We start from the raw sequence: 25,304 nt of genomic DNA on the forward strand, positions 1-25,304 counted from the left end.
TCAAAACAGCAGCTCCAGCGCTACGTTTCAGCTACATATATGAAAGTTGGTAAGCACATGTATCCTATGGAGACTTAAAAATAAACCCGACCGGAAGTCGGCCATTTTGATATTTGTGTCATTTTTCCATCGATTTTGGAACGCAGGAAACGTCGGACTGTTTGCAAAGCGTCATTTCCGGCACCAGGCGGTCCACGCGGGATTAAACACGTCTCGCTCGCGGACACGCCGTCCGACGGTCGCGGACGTTCTCGGCCATGCAGGCCGGAGTCCCGCCGGCACGCCGATGCGCGCATGGCGAGGGCCCGTTCATCGCTGCTCGCAGCTTTAATTTAGCTTGGTCTGGTGGTTGCCCTTTGACAACTGCAAATAAAGTGTATGAACAATGGTTCACAGACAAGGAGAGCAGGAGTGTTAAGACATCTGATACCAGATTTCTGCCAAGACAGTGAACCTAAATGTTTCTCTGAATGCTGATATCAGCACGTTAACATTCTCACAATGACGGTGCTCATATGCGAATACGTCATTCGCGCAGCCTCTAGGGGGTGCGCGAGAGGAAAAATGTAATGGCGGTGCAGTCCTGTCTCCTAAAAATTACGTTCCCCCAAAACTAAAATGCATTCTCAATTACGTTTTACCACGAACGTATTTTCTCCCTGATTACGTTTGTGTTTGACGTACAAATACGTTTCTCATCAACATATCTTTGCTGTACTCTAGTCTTTATTATTTTTCTGTGATCTGCCTCGCCTCTACCCCGCCACCCACGAGTTGTTGACCCGCGGCCTGTTCCGAGGGCTGAAGACCTGACGATCGGGTGCCTCACGGCGGGGGCGGCTGGAGACCTCGCGTCCCAGCGCCAACGAGTGAGCGCCCGCCACTCGGAACCATAAAACCAAGTCCCGGATTTCACCCGGGGGACATTCTGGAGGTATTGTGACCGGGTGATGTGATTCGTTGCTGGGGAGGTATGAGCCGAGAGTGGCGGGGTGTTATGGAGGTATATATTACAACTCGGTGTTGTTCCCGTGCGTGGATGAGCGCATTTCTGCCGGAGACAGGCGGCGTGTTGTGGTAGTATTCTGACCGCGTAATAGGGAGAAGGAGAGGCGGTGGTGGAGAGGGAAAAATGTTAAAGAGATGGTGGAATGTATGATTGGAGAGAGAGAAGCGAAAAAGTTGGACGTGATCCCGGTGTCCAACAACACTGTCGCGCGCATCGATGCTTTGTTCGAAGACATCCTGGCTACATTAGTCGGTCGCGTGAAGAAGAGTGAGTTTTACTCTCTGCAAGTAGACGAGCCTACAGATGTGGCCAATCTGGCCAATCGTCCGTTACCTTCGTAACGTTACGTCCGTTACCTTTTCGAAGGCACGGTGCAGGAAGAGTTTTTGTGTTTTTTATCTTGTAAACAAACGCCACGCGCGAGCAAACTGTTCTCTCATTAGTCCAATTTTTATGCGGCTCTGTTGCTTTTTTTTTTTAAGGTGTGTGTGTGGGGGGGGGGGGGGGATTGGGGGTGCGTGAACCCGGTCGGGATGTAGAAGGGGGTGCGTGGCCTAAAAGGTTTGGGAACCGCTGCCCTAGAGGACTAGTTATCGATTCATCCTGAAGGGACTTGTATGTCCGTACCAAATTGCATAGTAGCTGTTGCTGTCTCTGAAACTAAGTGGCAACCTCATGTACATGCTAGAGGAAGAGTCAGGAACCAGCTGAGCACTGTTGGGAATGTTCTGATGAGACTTAAGGATCTGATATTGAACTCAGCACTTCAGATGGAGATGTTTTTATTCACTATCATTAATTAAAATACATGTAAACATATAGTACCTCAGGCACTTTGAGGAACCGTAAACTTGACCTTTTCACACATCTGTAGCTAGATTCAGTTTTCTCGAGCTAACCGGGCGACAACTCTACTTCACATGGACAGCTTCCTAAAATGTCCTCACGTTGTTCTAGCCAGTGCCCGTCACAATAAAGAAAATCATGTCTAGAAAAGTTGTCCATAGTCTCTCTGCTGTCCAACTCCCTCTCAGCTCTCCTCAGCCAGAGGCGGCAGCTGTCTGTCCAGGATGCTGGCCAGCATTTTAAACGGCTGTCCCCAGTCACCAAAGGAGCTAAAATCCCCTGAATCGTCAATAACCCATGGCTCGTCTATGGAGCTGAGCGAGCCGGCCACCGAGCCGTCGCCCTCGTAGCCGTATGTCGCCAGCGAATCATAGGGCGGGGCGGCGTAGCCCTGCTGACTCTCCTCCAGCCTCTGTGCAATGAACTCCCTCATCATTGCAGCATCACCCTCAGTTACCCGTTTGTTGTTCACGATTACACTGGCCGTTTGACGATGGATGTCAGGGGACTGGACATGGTCGCAGCGGCTGCTGAGGTGCAGCAGAACCCCGTCTCCGAAGCCATTCCACTCCTTCTTGGAGCTGCTGCTGTGAGTGCTGGTGCACTGTGAGTGTGTGTTGCGCAGAGTGCCCATGTCAAAGGCGCGCGTGTCCGCCTCGCCGCCGCCCTCATCGTCATAGTGAATGACGTTATCGCGGATGTCCTCTTTTGATGTCATCAGAGTGTCCTTCTCTTTGTGGTGCCTCTGGCCCATGTATAATGCTGCCATGACTGCAAAACAAAAGGACAATAAGTGATGAGTTATTTGAAAATGATCGATCTTAGCATTATAAATCTCAGTATTTTCTGCCTGATTTTTTGTTTTAAAATCTGTATGTTGACAGTTTCTGTGATTCTAGCATCTTTTAAATGATTCTGACTGCGTAGGTTTGGATTCTGGTTTTGTATCTGTAATCTTGGAGACAAGGAATATACAGAAGAAACTACAATAATGATCTCATCCACAGACATCCACACGTATCGAAGACAAACGTCAAGGCTCTTTTTTCCTATCGTAGAGCTTCCTGGCCAATTCCATTCTGATTTGTTTTAACTTGATATTGTTGTTCTTTTGACTCACATCACCTCACTGGCCTGCTACATCCCACAATGCAGGCAGCCAATATGGGCGAACTTCTCTTTACATCACACTGCGTTCAGTGACTAACTAACAATTTCTGGTTAAATAGGACCACTTACATATGTCAGATCCGGGCTAACGTGCTCTCTGTTGGAGTCTGTATGTGAGGGATACAAACTGCCAACGCTGACCGTGAGCAGCTTTGAAGATGGTGAGAAGAGGAAGCCCTGCTGCTCACTTACGTCTCAATTCCTCTTGGTACAAAGCATTGATTACTCTACATTTCTGCTGTGTTTCTGATCTGATCTGTGAATCCACGCTCTCACGTTTTGACATTAACACACAACCCTATATGGACAATTTAAGGACACGTATTCCTAATATTTCTGATGCAATCCTAGTCATGCTGTCTCCCCAGGTACACCTATTACACAAAGACATTTACTTGTAGAAGATTATGGAGTTTTATATGTATATACATATATATATATATATGACTCATAATTGGTTAGATTCAAAATCCCCAGTTCATCCCGTTTATCTAAAACAAATCAACCACATAACATGTTTTTTTGTTTGGTTTTTTGTTTGTTGTCATATCGCTGCTCTCTGTCCTGGTTGATTTCTCTACCTCACTCACTCATCAGCCACTCTTCCTACTTCATCTGTCCTCATTGTGTCCCGTCTACTACTGTATAATCAGCAGGAGCAGGGAAACTAAGGCCTTTGCTCTAACCAGACAATCAATGAATCTAAAGTGCCCTGTGAGGCTGCCTCCACACCGGCTAATGCCACCAGCGCTGCTGCTTACTGCAATACACAGCAGCCCCATTAAACAGCTGTCTTCCTAAAGACACAGTGCTTCAGATGTTGGACTGCTGTATTTCTGTTGGTCTCAGGTGATCTTTCTGCTTTATATTCAAATTACATTACAGCACAAATTGTCAGCAAAGATGCCTTCGTTGATAAAGTGATGTGTGCACACACACACACACACACTTCCATTATAAACCAACTATCTGTGAGGCAGATCAGTACATAGAACGACATCCCTCGGGGATGTGCTATAGAAACTAAACAAGGTCACGATGTAGACGAGGCGCTGGTTAATTGAGGCTGCTGGTATGTACACTAGAGCATGTGCTTTCTGCATGCTCAGCTCTTTAGGAGGCTTAATAGAAAACCATCACATGTCTGCATCAGGGCTTTTGTGCTGCTTGCTGCAGGAGGAAAGAAGACCGTATAGTACGGTACACCCGAGGACTGTAAAAAGAAACCAACACGCTTCCAGAAATAATATCAGGCACTACAGTCGGTCAGAGGGGAATTTAAAAGAGAACACACACACAGTCTGAGATCTGTCTGGGAAAAAATTGCAGTTTATTAGCTGCCTTTGTGATTCAAGCTACAGCCAATATTCTGATTGCTGTTGCGTGTCACAAAATAGTTTATATAGTGTGCAAGACATTTACACAAAAGGGACAATATAAAGAAGCATCCAATCCAATACACTGTATCATAATAAATGTCAGAATAATGTGAAAGTATTAGTTTGTGATCCAGCAGGATCAGCAACAGTACTGTGTCCTGCTGCCGACGGGAGAATAACGCTGTGTTAGCATTAGAGGAGGAGGGGAGGAGAATCTGAAAGCTCTCCAGACTGTAAGGAACACTACTTTCTATCATCACAGACACACATACTGCCCTCCTGAGCCCCACTCAGAATAAGGCATTATGAAACAGAACTGATCATCTGGCTACCAGCAGCTCATCCAGCTCGTTTATTATTGTCTGATACCAACGCACAAGGTCCTCTCTAGTGTCTCTATGAGATGCACCGACCGCTCAACTAGTCATCATTAGACACTAAATGTTACTGCAATGTAACATGTAAGTGCACTGGGTTGACAGTTATGTAGGCTGTGAGGGTTGTTGTGGGCTCTAAGTGTGATAGTGTGGATGGTCTGTATATACGTATGTACTTTAAGGATGAGAGAGTCCAACACTGTACTAGAGCCTTCAGGGACGCTCTGTTTGATCTTCAATACTAACCCCCTGTTGTGTTTGTTTCATGTGGTGTTCCTGGTCCATTATAGCGGACTATGAATCCGTAATGTTATAACCTTATGTTGTGGTCGATCTTAATAGAGGCTTTGTATCTGCGTTGTCTTCATCGTGACTTCCTCCTCTGCAGATCTTCACTGTTAGTTTCCTGGCCTCTCCTCAATGATCAAGAGCCTCGTGTACAGAAAAGCGTTTGGTCATTGTGCTGCCACAGAATTACCTGTGATCTTTATGTGCTAGATCTGCGAGAAAAGGTAGACGTATTGAAAGAATCGGTTGCTTTTTGAAATGCCAACAGGTGTGGAAAAGTTCTAGTGGGGGCTGCCATGCTGGAAGCCAAGAAGGAGTGAGGTTTCTGTGTGTGTGTGTGTGTGTGTGTGCTCAAAGACACATTCATGTGGAGGTCTGGTAGAGGAAGTGTGTCCATCTGCTAAATGGACTTTTTACTGAACTCAATTTTAAACACCAACCGTATTCTCACCCATTCATTTCTAATGAGCGACTGTTTCTGACCGGGAACACCTCTGCTACACCAAATGTGAAATAAAACACATCAAATTTGATACAAATTATCACAATTTGACATGTATTTAAATTCCCTTTGTGGACATGTCATGGAACCTTGTGAAAATCACACTAAAGCTACATTTTTCAGAGAGAAAACTTGTAAATTGTTTGAAATTGGAGCGGACACAACAGGGTAGCTAGATATTCGTCACTATAAGATGAGTTTAACTTTTGATATAGCATTTTATTCATATGTTAGCTTTGAATTCAGATAAGAGGGATGTTCAGTCATGTTACCTTCAGCCTCTCTGTTGATCTGTAAGAAGGTCATGTATGCCTCAGTTACTTACGCTTGGGGTTATTGTTATCCAACAGCTGGCGCCAAAGAGCTGCAGCCCCTTTAAAAGACTAGGAGACAGAAACAGCGTGACCTACAATGGCCCCTGTTAACTTATGGATCGGTTTTATTGTCATGCCACTAATCATTGAGGGTCAGCAAAACCCTTTGAGTCTTCATAAGCCTGAAAGTAGCCTTCGACTTGGAGAACATCTCTCTGGTGGTGTCAAAGCCCTTTCAGAAAAGGTGAATTAATCGGCTTTTACGCTCAGAGCTGCTGTGCTGCCTGCCTCGGAAGTCTGTCATCTTTTGAAATCACTGCTTGAAATATTCTTTTAAAATCTTTGTCCTGGCTTGTAGACTGAATCATTTTGTTCTCTTTCTGGTTTAATGCATGACTCTACTTAGTTTACTTTACTAAGCATCAGCACTTCACCAGTGCAGGGCCTGTCCACAATGTGCTGCTGTGGAAAACCAAAATGCTCATTTGACTCCAGGGAAGTGAAGAAGAGTTCCGTTGTAACGTTAGTTTATCCAGAATCATCAGCGAATGTGATTCAATGTGATTCAATGCCCGCTGCAGACAGCATGCGGAGGCTGCTGCTGAGCAGAGCGCTGTTTGCCTGGTTATTCAAAGTTTATTCCTAATTCCACACTGCACATTGTTGGGTCTTATAAAGTTGATCGTATGATATGTGAAGCTCGTTCCACAGACAGAGAGAGACCGAGAGGTCTTGGTTCATACAGTAGTTAGATACATTCTAGCTAATTCTAATTAGTCTTCTAATTAGATTATTAAATTAACACTTGTGTTAATTGATCAATATTTTTCAGTCATTGATCAAGCAAAAATGCCAAATATTTACTTCTCTGTTTCATATCATTGTGCACTGTGATGTCTCTGAACACTATTTTCTTGCATGTAATTGACTAAACTATTAATCAATAACTCAATAAATAATGAACAGGTTGGTCCCAAATGAAACGAAGTGCCTCGGTGCTTGAGTCCGGTCTTGATGTCCTGTAGTCAGTGGACAGGATCTTATCTTCTGGCCTAGTTCTCCCCAGCCCGCCTGCTGTCCTTGTGTCTTTGCCTTGAAGGTACTAACAGGATGTTATGAAAGCCACAGGACATGCTATTCTCCAGGAAGACAACCTCTCCCTTTGTTCTGGTATGTACCAGCAGTGTCAATTTTCAATTGTACATATTCCAGGAAACCTTCTTTGTAAAAATATACTCTTTTTAGATTTGCCATTTTAGGCACAAATATTGAGATAGTTTCACTTCAGTAATCAACACCATGGCATCATTTCTTCAGCCCTGTTTTCCTTCCTCTACACAGCAAAGTGTTACATTGCCATCCTGACAAATGAGAGGAAAAGCCTCGAGAAAAAGGTGGACGTATTAGCAGCTATTAGCCCATCCTCCCTTCTCCTCCTTTATGTCCTCTTTAGCTATCCTCCCTCTCTACAGAGAACACCAATAAAGAAGGCACAATGTCCTCATTCTTCTCTGCCATGCTACACACACACACACACACACACACACACACACACACACACACACACACACACTCATGATTGGAGTGATTCAGTTGTGAGAGCAGGATAAAGAACTTCTTTCAAACTGCTTCCATTTCATAGCAGCTTTATCTGTAATGTAACACACATACCAGTTGTTTATGCACACACACACTGAAACACACCATGAGAGCTGTGTGCACGTGGCCCTGCGTGTTTCCACTGTGCTGGACAGGTGGTTATGTCACGGAGGCAGAGATAAAAGGAGATGGTAGAAGAAAAAAAGACCTTCCTGTGATAATTAGAGGCTTGTTCTGGGTTGTTGCCGCCCTCTAGTGTTACATCACGTGCATTAATTCACCTCATCACCAGCTGCAAGCCAGAGACTTCAAAAAGTACACTGAATGAATGAAATGAAAATTACACGTTTACATTTTATTCTTTAAATAATATATAATATATATATAATATAGTATAATCTGGAAAAAAATATATGTATTCTTTTCAAGGTCACAAAGTTACATTAACAGAAAAGTTGTATGTCATCATCCAGTTAGTCTTCTCAAAATGCCCTCATAAAAAATGTCTTTCAAGTTGTGGTCACTACGCTACGTTCCATTACATTACGTTTCATGGGATTACGTTTTATTTCATTTCATTACGTTTTATTGGATTACTTTTTATTGGATTACATTTCATTTCATTACGTTTCATTGGATTACGTTGTATTGGATTACGTTGTATTAGATTACGTTGTATTGGATTACGTTTCATTACTTTACCTTTCATTGGATTACGTTTCATTTCATTACATTTCATTGGATTACGTTGTATTGGATTACGTTTCATTACTTTACGTTTCATTGGATTACTTTGTATTGGATTACATTTCATTTCATTACGTTTCATTGGATTACATTGTATTGGATTACGTTTCATTACTTTACGTTTCATTGGATTACTTTTCATTGGATTACATTTCATTTCATTACGTTTCATTGGATTACGTTTCATTACATTATGTTTCATTACCTTATGCTTTGCTATGCTACATTAGCTACACTACGCTACGTTACATTAACGCTACACAAATGGACCTCGTTGAATTTTAATTGAATATCACTACCTGACACAATGTTACATTGTGCTGTGATAGGCTATAACAGGATTACACACACTCCTCACCAGCCAATCGCTCTGTTGCACTCTGGGCTGGCCAGGCCGACAGAGAAGCTCGCGTTAGCTAAGTTAACAACAAGCTTCAAAATGTCTCTCTCAGAGCCAATGAGATGTTAAATTGGTGAAAAAAGACCAATTACAGAGCTAATGCACTGATGAGTATTTATTTAATTTACCAAGCGCATCACATAATAAAGCGATGTAGTCATTGTCCCATAAATGCATTCCTGTAATGTTACCATCAAAGTGAAAGAAAAGGGATGCACGTGACTAGTTTAGTAGTAATTTATCTATTACCGTTTTACTCTTCGAGTTATTTGTTGCATCGACAAAGTATTCAGTGTAGCGCACAAACCCACAGTGATTTTGCTATTTGGCCCAATTGCTATTGAAATTGAATTGTCCTACTGTGAACCCTATTAATAATGTGGTATAGAAGGAGTCGGGGACACTGCAGGGTAAGTTACAATAAAACACACTGCACCAAATATTGATGTGGTTTAAGTGCTGACTAGCAGCTTTCATTTAAAGGTGTGAACATATTATGGGAAATGTGATGGTGAGATGTTCTACAAGGTCTACCAATTTCAGTGGACAGAAAGTACTAAAAGATAACATACAACCCACATGCAGACAAAACGTAAAAGGCAAGACCTTGGTCAGACAGAGGAGGAACAAACCAGAACTGAAACTGAATGAGGTGAATGACTTTGCGGATATGCAAAACTCGCCTCACTCGCGTTTTCACTCAAGCGAGAAAATTGTGTGACGCTGTTTCTTTAAAGCCCGTCAGCGCTGAGATTTTCCTCCCGTCATCACTGACATCCTGACTTTGTTGAATCAGAAATGGAGGAAAATAAATATTGGAGCCTTAGGTGTTCACCCAGAGTTCTACGATACCTAATGTATATGTATAAACCAAATGGTACAAACAATAACGACGCTACCGTATTTACGCCTATATGACAATATTTTGAGTGTTGATTGAGATGCTACAATAATAGCAAAGCCTAGCAGCGATCGAATCAAACTCAGAAAACAAGCATTTTAAAAGTTGTTTGCTTGTCCCGGATAGACCTGACAAATATGAATTCAGACTTTTTACAAATCGCCATCATTATATTGTTGTTATTTCACCATCCTTTTAATTTGTTTATTGCAATTAAATCACTGCAAAATTCTTTATTCTGTACCCGCACAGCTGTGGTAAACAAGCGTATGGCTAGAGCGAGTGACTAAACACAAATGATCATGCAATCAAACTCCCGCGAATAACTCAACGCGTAAATTCGTGCTTGGTATGAACACAGCGTAAGACGTGAAAAAAACCCACTGCAGGAACAGGAGAAAGAGAATTTACATCCAACCCCGAAAGTCTGTTGAGGTTGCAGAGGTGAGGGACATCATTAGAAAGGCACTGGCAGGGACAGCAGGGTGGCTGTAGTTTTGGCTGCGACTAATATTGACTCTGTTTTTCTTTGTTTCCACCAACTCCTGAAAATAAATGTTTTTAGCTGTTAAATTCTCCACTGTGTTCACCAGCGAGTTGCTCAATGTGTCTGTCTGCTGTGTGGTGCTGGGCAGGTAAAGCACAGCTAGTGATGTAACATCTGTTAGTGGGGCTCAGATGTGGATGTAGTAGAGCTCTGTATTTAGTGTGTTCAGGGAAACTGGTGTAGCATGACAGAACAATATGTTTGTAGTAGCTTAGTTGACATTGTGTGTGTGTGTTGTTTTCAAGTGGAACCAACCGGCAATTTTTTAAAAATGTTTTCTCTTGTCTGCCATCTCGATGTAAAGTCATATGGTTCTTTATCCTGACATTAAGTATGTCACACTGGCATCTTCACAGCCCTCTCCTCACCTACACAAGGATTCCTGTGGAGGGCTTTTTTTTGTATTTGACCTATTTATATAAATATAATTACTTATCATTATGTAAAACAGTCCCATGAACCGACAATGTACTGGCACACTGTACTGGTAAGTAAACTATGATAGTATCTGATACTGCTTCTGTAAATGTAGGTCTTGTGCAACACAGCATTTAGTTTTAGGTGCATGGGAGTCAGCAAACAACCCAAATATTTGTCAAAGTGAATCGAGCTTTAAAGAAATGCTCGTACACCGCCACACAACCCCAGACCAGGGGCGGACTGGCCATCTGGGATACCGGGGGAATCCCCGGTAGGCCGACGGGGTTTGGGCCGGTCCAATACCGGACCACCTCCATCATCAACCGGCCCTCGCTCTGAGATCGCCGACCCCGAGTGTATTCTATGCGTCACAGAACACGTTAAATTTACTCTAATACTTAAAGCTCATAGTCACTGACGAAGATTTATACTACTCGCAATCTGTATTCACACTCGTGGTTTCCATCTGCGAGCCGGCAGCACCCCAACACACACACACACACTCACACACCCAGCATGCAATCTGCCCCAAAGAGGCGGGTCTATGAAGCAGTTTAGCCAATGATGCTTTAATGCTGATTAAAGATATAAATGAGTGAAATACAATTTAGCCAATCAGCGTCCTCAAATAGATTCAGCGCCGGAGCCGGCATTCTGGTCGATCGTAGTTCACGGAGCGTCTCTGATCTGAACTACAGACAAGCCGCCTAAGCCCCGCCTCTTCACGTTTAGAATGCCACATATAGATAGTGACATATCTGCTGTATGTTATCCTTCCACAATTAATTCTAGATCACTACAGCCTTTTATGTAGATATTTATTTTTTTATTTATCATATTACTATTATTTTATTTTGGGGGGAGGGGATTAGTAATGTAATACAGATTTATCAGCAGCATTAACTAAGGTACCACACTTTTATCTTATTGCTCTCTTGAGTGAAGCGGACTAAGAGTTTGGACTTCCACGCTTCAGGCGACATCCTGCCAGCAACGAGGGGTTTTCTTTCATTTCATTTTTCCAACTTGTGTGTGTGTTGCGTTTGTTGTAAACTTGAATTAAAGGTAACCTGAATATAGTTAGATTGTATCGTTTCCTGTTAAAGGGAATTATTACGGTAACCCTCAAGTTATTAAAGGGAAATAGAAAACAGCCCTACCTAGAACATGTGCACCAGCGCCACTGCATATAACCATATTCATCTAGCAAACTATACCTACCTTGGAGTGTTACAATAGCCAGTATCATTTTATTCAATGTGTCCATCCGGGCAAATTGGTGGATCCATATGTTATAAAAAAACATATATGATGCAATTTCTTTGTAATCATCCAAAATAATGTTAAGTGTATGGGTATTTTTCCAAGTAGGCCACTGACTGGTCGATACGTGCGATGCATTGAGTGGGCAACGCGCCGTGTATTGAGTGGGCCGGTCTGACAGTAACTCCCGGGCCACTTTTTTCCTCCAGTCCGCTCCTGCCCCAGACTGACCCTGGGCTGGCAGGTGAAATAATGAGCTGCTGCTGGGGCTATGAACAGTGTTTGGTGTTTCATCATATCATCATGTTATAGTAGAAAGATGAGCTTACCTATCAGCAGAGCTACACAGAGCAGGATAGCCATCAGAGCTCCAGTGCTGAGGCCCACAGGCAGGAAGATGGCCTCAGCTGAGCAGCTCAGCAGAGAGCCTACTCCCCTGCAGGAACACACTCGGATTGTGAGGGTGGCTGTGCTGCTCTGGGCGGGGTAACCGCTGTCTTCAACCACAACAGGGAGGACGTACACATCCTGCAACCGCTGCTGGTAGATCGTACGCCAAGACACAATGCCAGCGGTGTTGTCTGGAAACCAACAGAGGGTGATGTTACGTCACTGACAAAGTCGCCGTCACGCCAACCTCTGACACAAATCTGATCGACGATGGAGAATACCAAGCATTAGCACAGCTGAAGTGTGAGCCTGTCCACTTTACAATAACACTAATTTGTAATAAACTAAAGCACAGGACTTTAAAATCTGCAAAAATAAGAATATTCAGTTTTTTCTTTCAAAAGGCTCAGTCATCTCCAGAAATTGGTCACTGACAAACATTACTTAAACAGGAGGACATACTGTACTTTTCGGACTATAAGCCGCTACATTTTACCCCACGCTTTGAGGCGTCGTCTTATAGTCCGGTGCGATTTATATACGGATTTTTCCGTAGCTTTTCTCCGCCACAACAACAACCGCAACTTCCGGTTCCGGTCTAACACAACATTTACTAGCTCCCGACACAGAACAGTTGCTACCAGCAACCCCTCTGCACCAGCTGTTACTGACAGGGTCGCTACAATATGGATGAAGTACCTTTGACCTACCTCTCACTAGGACTGTTAACAAAAAAGGTTGAACGGCAAGATGCTTTTAACAGTACATGTCCGACTCGCTAGCTTCTAAGCTAATTTTAACATTACGGCCAATGGGGAAATGCTAACCGCAATTAGCATTAGCGAATATATAATATATCTTTGTACATCTTTTCATGCAGACATACTTGCATTACAGACTAAGGTCTCTCACGGCTACCAAACGAAAAGCAATGAGGTAATAACTGTTGTTGCTCATAGCTCTGAATAGCTGTTGTGCTAGTAGCAACTGGCCAAGCCAGTTAGCTGTAAATGCTATTTAGAGCTATGAGCAACATAGACACGCTGCATGAGAAGATCAGCTTTTCACCACGGAGCATGGTGGGACCGCGGAGAGAGCGCCATACAGGGATCATAGTTCAAATCTGCCAGTGGAGCCTGACAGCGCGGAACAGTGTGAAAGAATGTACCATCACCAACGGGTTCCGAAAGGCTGGGATACTACGAGATTAAGGGGACAGCGCAATGCGTGTTTTTGTGTGCGTGGTTTTGAGTGAGAGAAATAAATTATCTTGGTTTGCAATATAACTCTGCTGTCCGGAGTCTGCATTTGGGTCCTTGAACACACCACATCATGTACCGGTACCTTCATGGCTGAATGGCTGAATAACAACGAATGGCTGAGATAAAGCAGACTATGAAAACACACATATTACTTGCATGCTGTGGGGGGGGGGGGGGGGTACAGTTAGGACAATGTTTAGAAAAGTGTAGCATTCAGCGTGTTGTTGAAAGCATTTGTCACGGAGAAAAATACCGGAAATAGTCCAGACATATTAAAATAAAAGTCCGAAAATAAAGTCCGCGCAACATCATCATACCAGCCATTGTAAACACAATTATACATGAACTAAGATCATATCTGGAAGATATCTAGAAGATTTGCCACAATTGTGGCCAACAATCGACGAACTATGATCGCTGTATGGCGCTCTCTCGCCGTCTCACCACGGAGCATGGTGGGACCGCGGAGAGAGCGCCATACAGCGATCATAGTTCAAGTCTGCCAGTGGATCCTAACAGCGCGGAGCAGTGTGAAAGAATCCACCATCACCAACGGGTTCCGAAAGGCTGGTCTACTATGAGATGCGGAGGACAGCGCAATGCGTGTTTTTGTGTGCATGTTTTTGAGTGAGAGAAATAAATCATCTGCTGTCCTGAGTCTGCATTTTGGTCCTTGAACACACCACATCATGTACCTTCAGTTAGGTAGGTACATGTCCGACTCGCTAGCTTCTAAGCTAATTTTAACATTACGGCCAATGGGGAAATGCTAACCGCGATTAGCATTAGCAAATATAATATATCTTCGTACATCTTTTCATGCAGACATACTTACAGACGAAGGTCTCTCAAGGCTACCAAACGGAAGAAGTGAAACGAAGCAGCGTGTCTTCTCATTAGAATCTAAAAGCAACGTAGCCGTAAATGCTACTCAGAGCTACGAGCTACGTGGACACGCTGCTTCGTTTTACTTCTTCCGTTTGGTAGCCTTGAGAGACCTTCGTCTGTAATGTAAGTGTGTCTGTATTATGGATTTTACGGATTCTGTACCCTCGTGGGGTGGGGGTCTGTTCAGCTTTTATTTTAATCAAATCAAAGAGGCTAAGATCATGAACTAAGATCATATCTGGAAGATATCTAGAAGATTTGCCACAATTGTGGCCAACAATCAACGAACTATGATCGCTGTATGGCGCTCTCTCCGCCGCCTCACCACGGAGCATATGGCGGATGAATACATAACACACCTGTATTCACACTGGGCGGAGCCGATCGCACACGGCAGATGAATGCATGCTCGTGATTCGACCCCGGACGGATAAAAGCGTGTCCAGCCACTGTGAGTTTCATTCATTCCACGCATCTCGCCTCGCTTGCCATGGAGAAAGCCGGTACACGAAGAAATGCGTATGATGCTGCTTTTAAGTTAAAAGCAATCCGCCTGGCTGTCGAAGAAGGAAATAGAGCTTCTGCACATTCGCTCGGCGTCAATGAATCGATGGTGAGACACTGGAGACGCCAGGCCGAAGAACTGAGCTGCTGCAAAAAGACGACAAAAGCCTTCAGAGGCAGGAAAAGCAGGTGGCCTGATCTTGAAAACACTCTTGAGAATTGGGTGAACACACAGAGAGCAGACGGTCGAGGTGTTTCCACCGTGCAAATCCGACTGAAGGCTAAAGCCCTCGCCACCGAAAAGAACATTGGAGATTTCAGAGGTGGACCGTCTTGGTGTTTCAGATTCATGCAACGAAAGGGCCTGTCGATTAGAACACGGACGACCGCTGGTCAGCAACTCCCTCCTGACTTCAAGGAAAAAATGACAAACTTCAGCGAATACATGCAAAGACATATAACCGAAAATTCCATTGGACCAGACGACATCATAAATATGGACGAAGTACCTTTGACGTTTGACCTCCCTCTCACTAGGACTGTTAACAGAAAGGGTGAGTCTTCCATCACGCTCAAAACAACTGGCCATGAGAGAACGCATTTCACGTGTGTTCTGGGCTGCACGGCATCCGGACAAAAGCTTCCACCCATGGTGATTTTTAAGCGGATGACAATGCCGAAAGAAAAATTCCCGAAAGGAATCGCCGTGAAAGTGAACAAGAAAGGGTGGATGATAGAAAGCGTAATGAAGGAATGGCTGACGGAATGCTATGCGAAGCGAACAGGGGGATTTTTTCACAGAAAAACTGCATTGCTAGTTTTAGACAGCATGAGAGCCCATATAACGGATTCTGTTAAAGCAGCCGCATGAGAGCCCACATAACGGATTCTGTTAAAGCAGCCATCAAGATGACAAACTCTATTCTAGCTGTGGTTCCTGGGGGCACAACAAAGTATTTGCAGCCCCTTGACATTAGTGTGAACCGTTCATTTAAGGTGGCACTCCGAGTTCAGTGGGAGGCTTGGATGACGGACGGAGAGAAATCCTTCACAAAAACTGGCCGCATGAGAAGAGCAACTTTCTCTCAAGTCTGCCAGTGGATCCTAACAGCGTGGAGCAGTGTGAAAGAATCCACTATCACCAACGGGTTCCGAAAGGCTGGACTGCTACGAGATGATGAGGACGGTGAAATAATAACAACATAATGATGGCGATTTGTAAAAAGTCTGAATTCATATTTGTCAGGTCTATCCGGGACAAGCAAACAACTTTTAAAATGCTTGTTTTCTGAGTTTGATTCGATCACTGCTAGGCTTTGCTATTATTGTAGCATCTCAAAATATTGTCATATAGGCGTAAATACGGCAGCGTCGTTATTGTTTGTCCCATTTGGTTTATACATATACATTAGGTATCGTAGAAGTTTTAAAAAAGTTAAACTGGTCATAATTCCCTCTCCAATATCTATTTTACACACGACGAAGCGAGCAAACTCCAGCGAAGAGAGTGTGACAATGTGTCCTGATATAAGAAGAGAGATTTTACATTTAAAAACTGAAACAATCTGATGTTCACTCGACTGCGTCCAGTTAGGAAGAGGTGTGAAAAAATCGGATCATCTCAGACTGCGTAAGGCTTGGTTTAGTCATGTGTTCCACTCAGATTTTGATACCAGGGCACGTGGGGTTGCAATACTAATGAGCAAAAAAATACAATTCACTCCGACAAATGTTGTTTCGGATTCTTGCGGTCGATACGTGATAGTGACAGGCTCTCTATTCCATACACCTGTTTTACTGGTTTATGTATACGCTCCCAACTGGGACGACGTCGGCTTTGCTAACAGACATTTGGCCTCACTTTCAAATTTAAATACACATCAACTGGTACTTGGAGGGGATCTAAACTGTGTAATGGACCCTAGCCTGGACCGCTCAACCTCTAGAAGTGTTCCTCCCACTAAAATGTCGAAAGCTTTTTCAAATTATATGAATGACAATGGATGTGTAGATCCTTGGAGGCTGTCAAACCCAAGCTCGAAGGTTTTTTCCTTCTTTTCACATGTTCACTCCTTCTCACGAATTGATTACTTCTTTTTAGACAGAGCTTTCATTCCCTATGTTAAATCTGTAGAATATTTACCCATTATTATCTCGGACCATGCTCCTCTACAATTAGACATCTCCTTCACCTTAAATCAGAAAGACCGTCCACTATGGAGGCTAAACCCCTTTTTGCTCTCTGACAAAGATTTTTGCAATAAAATCGCAAAATCCATAGATACTTTTATCGAAATTAATACGGATCCTACAGTCTCCTTTTCCCTTCTGTGGGAAACGCTTAAAGTGTTTCTACGAGGCGAAATCATTTCCTTTACGTCATACTGGAATAAAATGGGGAGGCAACAACTAGAGGTTAACGGAATCCATTCACAACATTGATAAGCAGTGTGTTTCCAATCCATCACCTGAACTTTTTAAAGAAAGGGAGAACCTGCAATTAGAATTTAATTTACTATCAACCAAAAAAGCTGAACAACTACTGTTGTACTCTCGTGGCCGGTCATATGAGTACGGGGACAAGAACAGTCGGCTGCTGGCACATCAGCTAAAGCGGGAAGCAGCCTCACGACTGATCCCTGAAATTAAAGACAGTCATGGCAACTTGAAAACAAGCCCGCAAGAAATTAATAAAGTTTTTGAGGCATATTACTCTAAGTTGTATACTTCTGAATCTACCTTAACCAAAGGACCAATGAAAACATTTATAGACGGCCTCGACTTCCCCTGTCTTGAATCAGAAAAAATTGCGGAACTGCAACGTACAGTAGAACTAGAGGAAGTCCAAGCAGCAATTACAACTATGCAAAGTGGCAAAACTCCGGGGCCTGATGGCTTTACCGTAGAGTTTTAAAAATTTTTTAAAGACAAGCTTTCTCCAATTCTTCTTGGAATGTATCAGGAGTCGCTGATTAGGGGTACTCTTCCACCTACACTATCACAAGCAACCATTACACTCTTACTAAAAAAGGATAAGGACCCCTCTGATTGTGGATCCTACCGGCCGATCTCACTTCTCAATGTAGACGCGAAAATCATTGCAAAGGTACTGTCTCGCCGACTTGAAAATATTACGCCTCTAATTATCTCTGAAGACCAGACTGGTTTTATAAAAAATCGTCATTCATTTTCCAACATCCGCAGGTTACTTAATATAATTCATACTTCCCACTCTGCATTCCAAGCTAATAGCTAAGACGTGGAAACATAATGATATTGACACAATAAGATAACTTATAACTTATAACTGCTGCACACATCACTGTTTGTTTCAGTGACTCTGGTGTCACTGTTGTTTTTCTTCGTTTTGAAAAAGAGATGTCAAGTACTGTGCTGCATTCTCTTTGCGCATGTTCAAAGGTTCTATGGGGCAAAGGCCCAACACGAACAGTTTCACAGCAGACAAATACAAATCACTCATGAGTTCATTAAAAGCATTCTGTGAGGAAAATATCTTTCATAGCAGCAACCATGCAGCACACAGGAGCCTTTATGAAGCCAATATTTCATAATGTAGGACAAAGAGATGTGCAGCTTATAAACAGTGTGTGTGTGTCTTAACACTGTGGTTGTATGTTGTGTGTGTTTGATGCACATATTTGCACATATTTCTCCTTCCTTGTTTCTGTTATTTACTTGTATTCTCTGCATATATTGTGTTATATATTTCACATTTATCTCATATTACTTCATGCTTGTGTATAAGAGCCACTGTAACGTACCAATTCTCACCCAGGGGATCAACAAAGTATTTCTGATTCTGAGTCGACTTGCCAGTCCACTGTTGGTGAATGTGTAACATCACAGCGGTCCACTATTAGATAGGTATCCAAACACACACACACACACACACGCTCCAGTTCCCCTTGGTGGCTGCAGGCCTATGTGTCTGAGTCTATCAGATGTGATGCTGACTATATATATACAAACATACAAAAACACAACAATGCTTGTTGGTGAGGTGTTGCAGGGGGAAGCAGGAAATGTCAGGGGAGGATTTGTACAAGCTGAACATCCCAGAGCAACATTCAGACCCACTCTTCATTCAGCGAGGAAGGATTTGTTGAAGCTCCCAGGGAGCGGGTATCGGAGAACATTTTAAATAGCAGCAAATGTCTTCTTTTTCTTTCAGAAGTGAATCGTAACCAAATGATAAAACCATCGAAGAAACAGGACACTGTGGCCGAGAGCTGTAAGGTCACAAGACGTTTCCTTTTTGTTGCCGCGCGTGTGCCTCCCACTGGTTAGTGATGAAGACTGTTCGTAGTGTGTATAACAGTCCAGCATTGACCGTGTAAAGCAGCGATGAAGCTCATCACTGGAGCGTCTGGAGGCAACCTGTGTCGTGAAGATAGCACACGCCGTTCGGCGGAGCTAGAGCATTGTCAGGGACTGCAGTGCAGAGGGAATTAATTGTGCATTCAAAATTCATACAAAGGTCAATCAAACCATTCCTCCTTACTGGAGGATTCTACTCTTCACAATTGACCTCAACTGCACATTCAGGAGCAATTTCAGGCGCTGACAGCACCATGACTCAAGCATCACTTGTGACTGCTTCATTAAATGTGTGAATAACGATTATCTTCAATCGTTATTATTTCATGAACGTGTGGCTGATGTTGTCAGTATCTTCAACAAACAGTAGTTTGACCTCAGTTGAAATGTTGTATTTGAAAGGCTGAACCCCAACAAATATGGATTGAAGCATACTATGTCCTCAGATAAAAACATGTTGTGAATTTAGGAAATAATTATATGAATCTATAATAGTCTATACTCATGAAGTCACGACTTTTAACTTGCTTTTTTGGCTCTTTGGGGGCAGAAACTCATTGAAAACACATTGACAAACCATCACCTGTTATGTTGATATGACAAGCAACTAAACAGTTGTTTATCTACACATCGAGCATTTATGGAGCAACATTATCATTCATTTGCAATTGCCTTCATGTGAACTTTGCAAATGTGTGTCCAATATTCTCTCTCTCTCTCTTTTAGCTCAGTTTTTGGTCTCTACCGACTCCTAAAGCTAAATGCTCCACTCTGTTCACCAGCTGGCCTCTGACGTTGTTTGTCTGCTGGTTGCTGTGAGGGCACAGTGGGCTTTTAGAGCTTTCACTGGAAACAGCTGCTTGCTGCCGCTGAAAACAAAGCTGTGACGATGAGCGAACCAAAGCCTGAGAAGAGACGGCCAAAGAAGGCGCTCTAGGTTCATCACGAAGAGCAACTCCTTCTTTCAAATGTTCAATTGATACATTGTAGTTATAAAGATATAGACTTCAAAGTGCTTTGCTAATTAAAGAAAATAGTCATCCTTCAACATGTAACCATCTTCTTAATCCCCTTTCTTGCTTACTTCCAAAATCTCGAACGGTGAAGTTCCTGTTGCGAAGCTCTTTGGGGGACTTGAAGAAGAACCTCTGGCCAGCAGGAGGAAGGTCCTTGTCCACAGCGCTGACTGTCTGGATCACCTGGTTAGGAAGCGAACAGAGAAAGGATCTACTTCGCACACTGAATAAGGGAACCGATGTATTTAAATAATACATGTGTTTAGTATTTGTTATATAGCACATCATCTCAAGCAGATACAGCTGCGTTTACCTGTCCTACTCTGGAGTTTTCACAGACAAAGGTATCTGAAGGAACCGCCAGCTCAGGAGGGAACTCGTTCACATCCAGGACGTTGACAGCCACCGACACTTTAGTATACAGCAGAGGGTTGTCTGTAAGAGACATGAAGCCATACATGACCACACAGTCAGTGGCACAGCCTCATGTCTCGATACAACACACTGACAGTCTATCAGTGTGACCAGCAGAAATCAAACTTCAAGAAAAAGGCCTTCGTTTCAGGTCATTATAAACGAATGAAGAAAAAGTTAATGCAAATGAATCCCCCAAAGTGTTGAACACTGTTCCTTCAATAAGCAACATTCAAAACTCATTTTGTCCATTGATATATATGTATGTGTGTATGTGTGTATGAATCTATGGACGACTGTGGATCCGTGGTAGAGCAGGGTTGTTCTTCAACCAGCTCCGCTAGTCCATGTCAATGTGTCCTTGGACAAGACACGCAACCAAGTTGCTCCCATAGCTGTAGCTGTCCCGGCGGTGTGTGAATGTTAGTTAGTTGTGATTGGCAAGTGACACCTTGCATGGTAGCCCCTGCCATCAGTGTGTGAATGGGTGAATGATGACATGGAGTGTTAAAGCGCTTTGAGTGGTCTGAAGACTAAAATAGCACAAGTATGTATGTATTGAAGATACTTATCGGAATTTCGGGAGCAGGACCACTCCTCAATCCTGCATATCCATAAATACTCGCCAAGCTCTCGTATTCGGTATCTCTCCCTCCCTCCCCCTCTCCTCTACGTAGGGTCCTGAGGGGGTTCGGCTACCCAGACGAGTTACATGAAGCTCAAACCTCGCATCTCAATCACGTTTACCTTCAATAAATCGAATAAACGCTTCTATTTGATGGCGTGGTCCTTGCTAGCGAATGTATGTCAAACGTATGTATGTATGTGTGCTTGTATGTGTGTTTGTATGTATGTATCAGAGGAGGCTGGTCCATCAAGGCAGAGGAGGTTGCTTCTCTATTGTTCAGGGGGTTCAAGAGGAAGAGGAAGATGAAAATGTAATAAAAGAGTAACTGGTTAATTTTAAAATGTTTTCTTCTCCTCTTTGGAATTTAAATTAAAATACCAAAACAGGGACACCTTCAGGACATAAAAGTTAGTGGTGGGGGTCAGAGAGTGCCCTCCCTTAGTGAGGGACATCTTCTATCAATTTAATGTAATTCATTGTTTCACTCGAACCTCCGATTGGCCAAAATACGTAAAATGATGTGGAGGCAACCAAAATACAAAGATGACGTCATCGTCAGTTCTCTAACATTGTTTGTACATGACAAACTTCGAGCTCGGTTTAGCAGCCCTGACAGACCCGTGCAGCAGCACCATCTATACCGTTTAATTGAAGGAAGATGTATGATTTTCTGAAGTTTCATAATTCTTTTTACTTTTAGACCTATCCATTATATGTCGCTAAATTATATAAGCAGCTCACTGAACATAATGTTTTGGTTTTAGTAGTCACTAAATCATGTTTCAGTTGCATTCATCTCATTATCTTACATGACATCCCAACCAGTCAACCCCCAAATGCTGCCGCTGTGTTCTGATTGGTGACATTTGTAATATCAGCTTTGGCCACGAGATAGAGCCAGATAGTAGTCAGAGCGGAAATGATCCCCAGCTGTGTGTGTGTATGTGTTTATCCTAATCTCAAACACCTGTCAGTTAATCCATTGTGCATCATCTTAACCACACAGTCTTGTTTTCTGCTCTATGACTGAGTGAGAAGATTTATATTGTATATATATAATTACATATAATGAGGAAGGTTGGAAGATTCGTGACTGCAGCCCTTTGCCTCCTCAAGAAGCTTTCAGGGGGAATCATATGGTGCACACAGAGTCAGGATGAGTTAAGCTGCTTGCTCAAATTTAGAATATAGGAGATACAGCTTTCCCTTGAGCTGAAAGAGTCACAATGATTTTTCTTTATGTATTTTAACTGTAAATATCATAACTTTCTGTCTTTCCTCCATTAACCGTTGTACTGAATACATGGCCAATGACAGAGAACAAAGTTTCAATCGTAGCTTTTAAGCCAACGTGGACGAAACCTCCTCAAAGTGACCATAACAACGGGACAAACTCCATCTGCTCATGGAGATAATGTGATATGATGTAATAAGAGCAGCGACAAAATGTAGTCATTAGTTAATCAGTAGTTGTGTGACTCGTTCTTCAGTCGCTGTTCACGTGAGTCGTTAGTTAATCAGTAGTTCTGTGACTCGTTCTTCACTCGCTGTTCACGTGAGTCGTTAGTTAATCAGTAGTTATGTGACTCGTTCTTCACTCGCTGTTCACGTGAGTCGTTAGTTAATCAGTAGTTCTGTGACTCGTTCTTCACTCGCTGTTCACGTGAGTCGTTAGTTAATCAGTAGTTATGTGACTCGTTCTTCACTCGCTGTTCATGTGAGTCGTCAGTTAATCAGTAGTTATGTGACTTGTTCTTCACTCGCTGTTCACGTGAGTAGTTAGTTAATCAGTAGTTATGTGACTCGTTCTTCACTCCCTGTTCAAGTGAGTCGTGAGTTAATCAGTAGTTATGTGACTTGTTCTTCACTCGCTGTTCACGTGAGTCGTTAGTTAATCAGTAGTTATGTGACTCGTTCTTCACTCCCTGTTCAAGTGAGTCGTCAGTTAATCAGTAGTTATGTGACTTGTTCTTCACTCGCTGTTCATGTGAGTCGTTAGTTAATCAGTAGTTATGTGACTCGTTCTTCACTCCCTGTTCAAGTGAGTCGTCAGTTAATCAGTAGTTATGTGACTTGTTCTTCACTCGCTGTTCACGTGAGTCGTTAGTTAATCAGTAGTTATGTGACTTGTTCTTCACTCGCTGTTCACGTGAGTCGTTAGTTAATCAGTAGTTATGTGACTCGTTCTTCACTCCCTGTTCAAGTGAGTCGTCAGTTAATCAGTAGTTATGTGACTTGTTCTTCACTCGCTGTTCATGTGAGTCGTTAGTTAATCAGTAGTTATGTGACTTGTTCTTCACTCGCTGTTCACGTGAGTCGTTAGTTAATCAGTAGTTATGTGACTCGTTCTTCACTCCCTGTTCAAGTGAGTCGTCAGTTAATCAGTAGTTATGTGACTTGTTCTTCACTCGCTGTTCATGTGAGTCGTTAGTTAATCAGTAGTTATGTGACTCGTTCTTCACTCCCTGTTCAAGTGAGTCGTCAGTTAATCAGTAGTTATGTGACTTGTTCTTCACTCGCTGTTCATGTGAGTAGTTAGTTAATCAGTAGTTATGTGACTCGTTCTTCACTCCCTGTTCAAGTGAGTCGTCAGTTAATCAGTAGTTATGTGACTTGTTCTTCACTCGCTGTTCATGTGAGTCGTTAGTTAATCAGTAGTTATGTGACTCGTTCTTCACTCCCTGTTCAAGTGAGTCGTCAGTTAATCAGTAGTTATGTGACTTGTTCTTCACTCGCTGTTCACGTGAGTCGTTAGTTATTCAGTAGTTATGTGACTCGTTCTTCACTCCCTGTTCAAGTGAGTCGTCAGTTAATCAGTAGTTATGTGACTTGTTCTTCACTCGCTGTTCACGTGAGTAGTTAGTTAATCAGTAGTTATGTGACTCGTTCTTCACTCCCTGTTCAAGTGAGTCGTCAGTTAATCAGTAGTTATGTGACTCGTTCTTCAGTCGCTGTTCACGTGAGTCGTTAGTTAATCAGTAGTTATGTGACTCGTTCTTCACTCCCTGTTCAAGTGAGTCGTCAGTTAATCAGTAGTTATGTGACTCGTTCTTCAGTCACTGTTCACGTGAGTCGTTAGTTAATCAGTAGTTATGTGACTCGTTCTTCACTCCCTGTTCAAGTGAGTCGTCAGTTAATCAGTAGTTATGTGACTCGTTCTTCAGTCACTGTTCACGTGAGTCGTTAGTTAATCAGTAGTTATGTGACTCGTTCTTCACTCCCTGTTCAAGTGAGTCGTCAGTTAATCAGTAGTTATGTGACTTGTTCTTCAGTCGCTGTTCACGTGAGTCGTTAGTTAATCAGTAGTTATGTGACTCGTTCTTCACTCCCTGTTCAAGTGAGTCGTCAGTTAATCAGTAGTTATGTGACTCGTTCTTCAGTCGCTGTTCACGTGAGTCGTTAGTTAATCAGTAGTTATGTGACTCGTTCTTCACTCCCTGTTCAAGTGAGTCGTCAGTTAATCAGTAGTTATGTGACTCGTTCTTCAGTCACTGTTCACGTGAGTCGTTAGTTAATCAGTAGTTATGTGACTCGTTCTTCACTCCCTGTTCAAGTGAGTCGTCAGTTAATCAGTAGTTATGTGACTCGTTCTTCAGTCACTGTTCACGTGAGTCGTTAGTTAATCAGTAGTTATGTGACTCGTTCTTCACTCCCTGTTCAAGTGAGTCGTCAGTTAATCAGTAGTTGTGTGACTCGTTCTTCACTCACTGTTCACGTGAGTCGTTAGTTAATCAGTAGTTATGTGACTCGTTCTTCACTCACTGTTCACGTGAGTCGTTATGTGACTCGTTCTTCACTCACTGTTCACGTGAGTCGTTAGTTAATCAGTAGTTATGTGACTTGTTCTTCTCGAGTTAACTGTTAGTTAAGGAACTAGACCTGCAAACACATTGTTGTGGACCTTTTGAACAATTACAAACTAAAATCCTATTATGAAGTTAGAAGGTGACATGTCGCTGCAGGTTAAAAATCCTTCAATACACGAGAGACTGTCTCTGTGAATTATGAAGCAGAGAGCACAGGACACACACAGCAAATCCCTGAACTACACACCAAATGAGTGAATTTTGAGTTGTCTTAACAGGGAAGAAGAACCACAGTA

The 25,304-nt window shown here is 42.8% G+C and overlaps 1 protein-coding gene across 1 annotated transcript in view; it reads right to left on the reverse strand.

The window, feature by feature from the left end:
• Positions 1 to 2,039: 2,039 nt before the first annotated feature.
• Positions 2,040 to 25,304, reverse strand: part of LOC306789319 (cadherin-12-like) — a gene marked incomplete at both ends in the record, with an annotated part of 64,213 nt that continues 40,948 nt past the window's right edge. Inside the window, 4 exons of the mRNA XM_079285212.1 lie at positions 2,040 to 2,626; positions 12,092 to 12,343; positions 20,229 to 20,343; positions 20,474 to 20,595. Coding sequence (XP_079141338.1) covers positions 2,040 to 2,626; positions 12,092 to 12,343; positions 20,229 to 20,343; positions 20,474 to 20,595 — 1,076 coding nt within the window. The remainder of the gene's footprint in view (positions 2,627 to 12,091; positions 12,344 to 20,228; positions 20,344 to 20,473; positions 20,596 to 25,304) is intronic.

This window comes from Melanostigma gelatinosum (genome assembly GCF_949748355.1).
Source record: "Melanostigma gelatinosum genome assembly, chromosome: 15".
NCBI lineage: Eukaryota > Metazoa > Chordata > Actinopteri > Perciformes > Zoarcidae > Melanostigma > Melanostigma gelatinosum.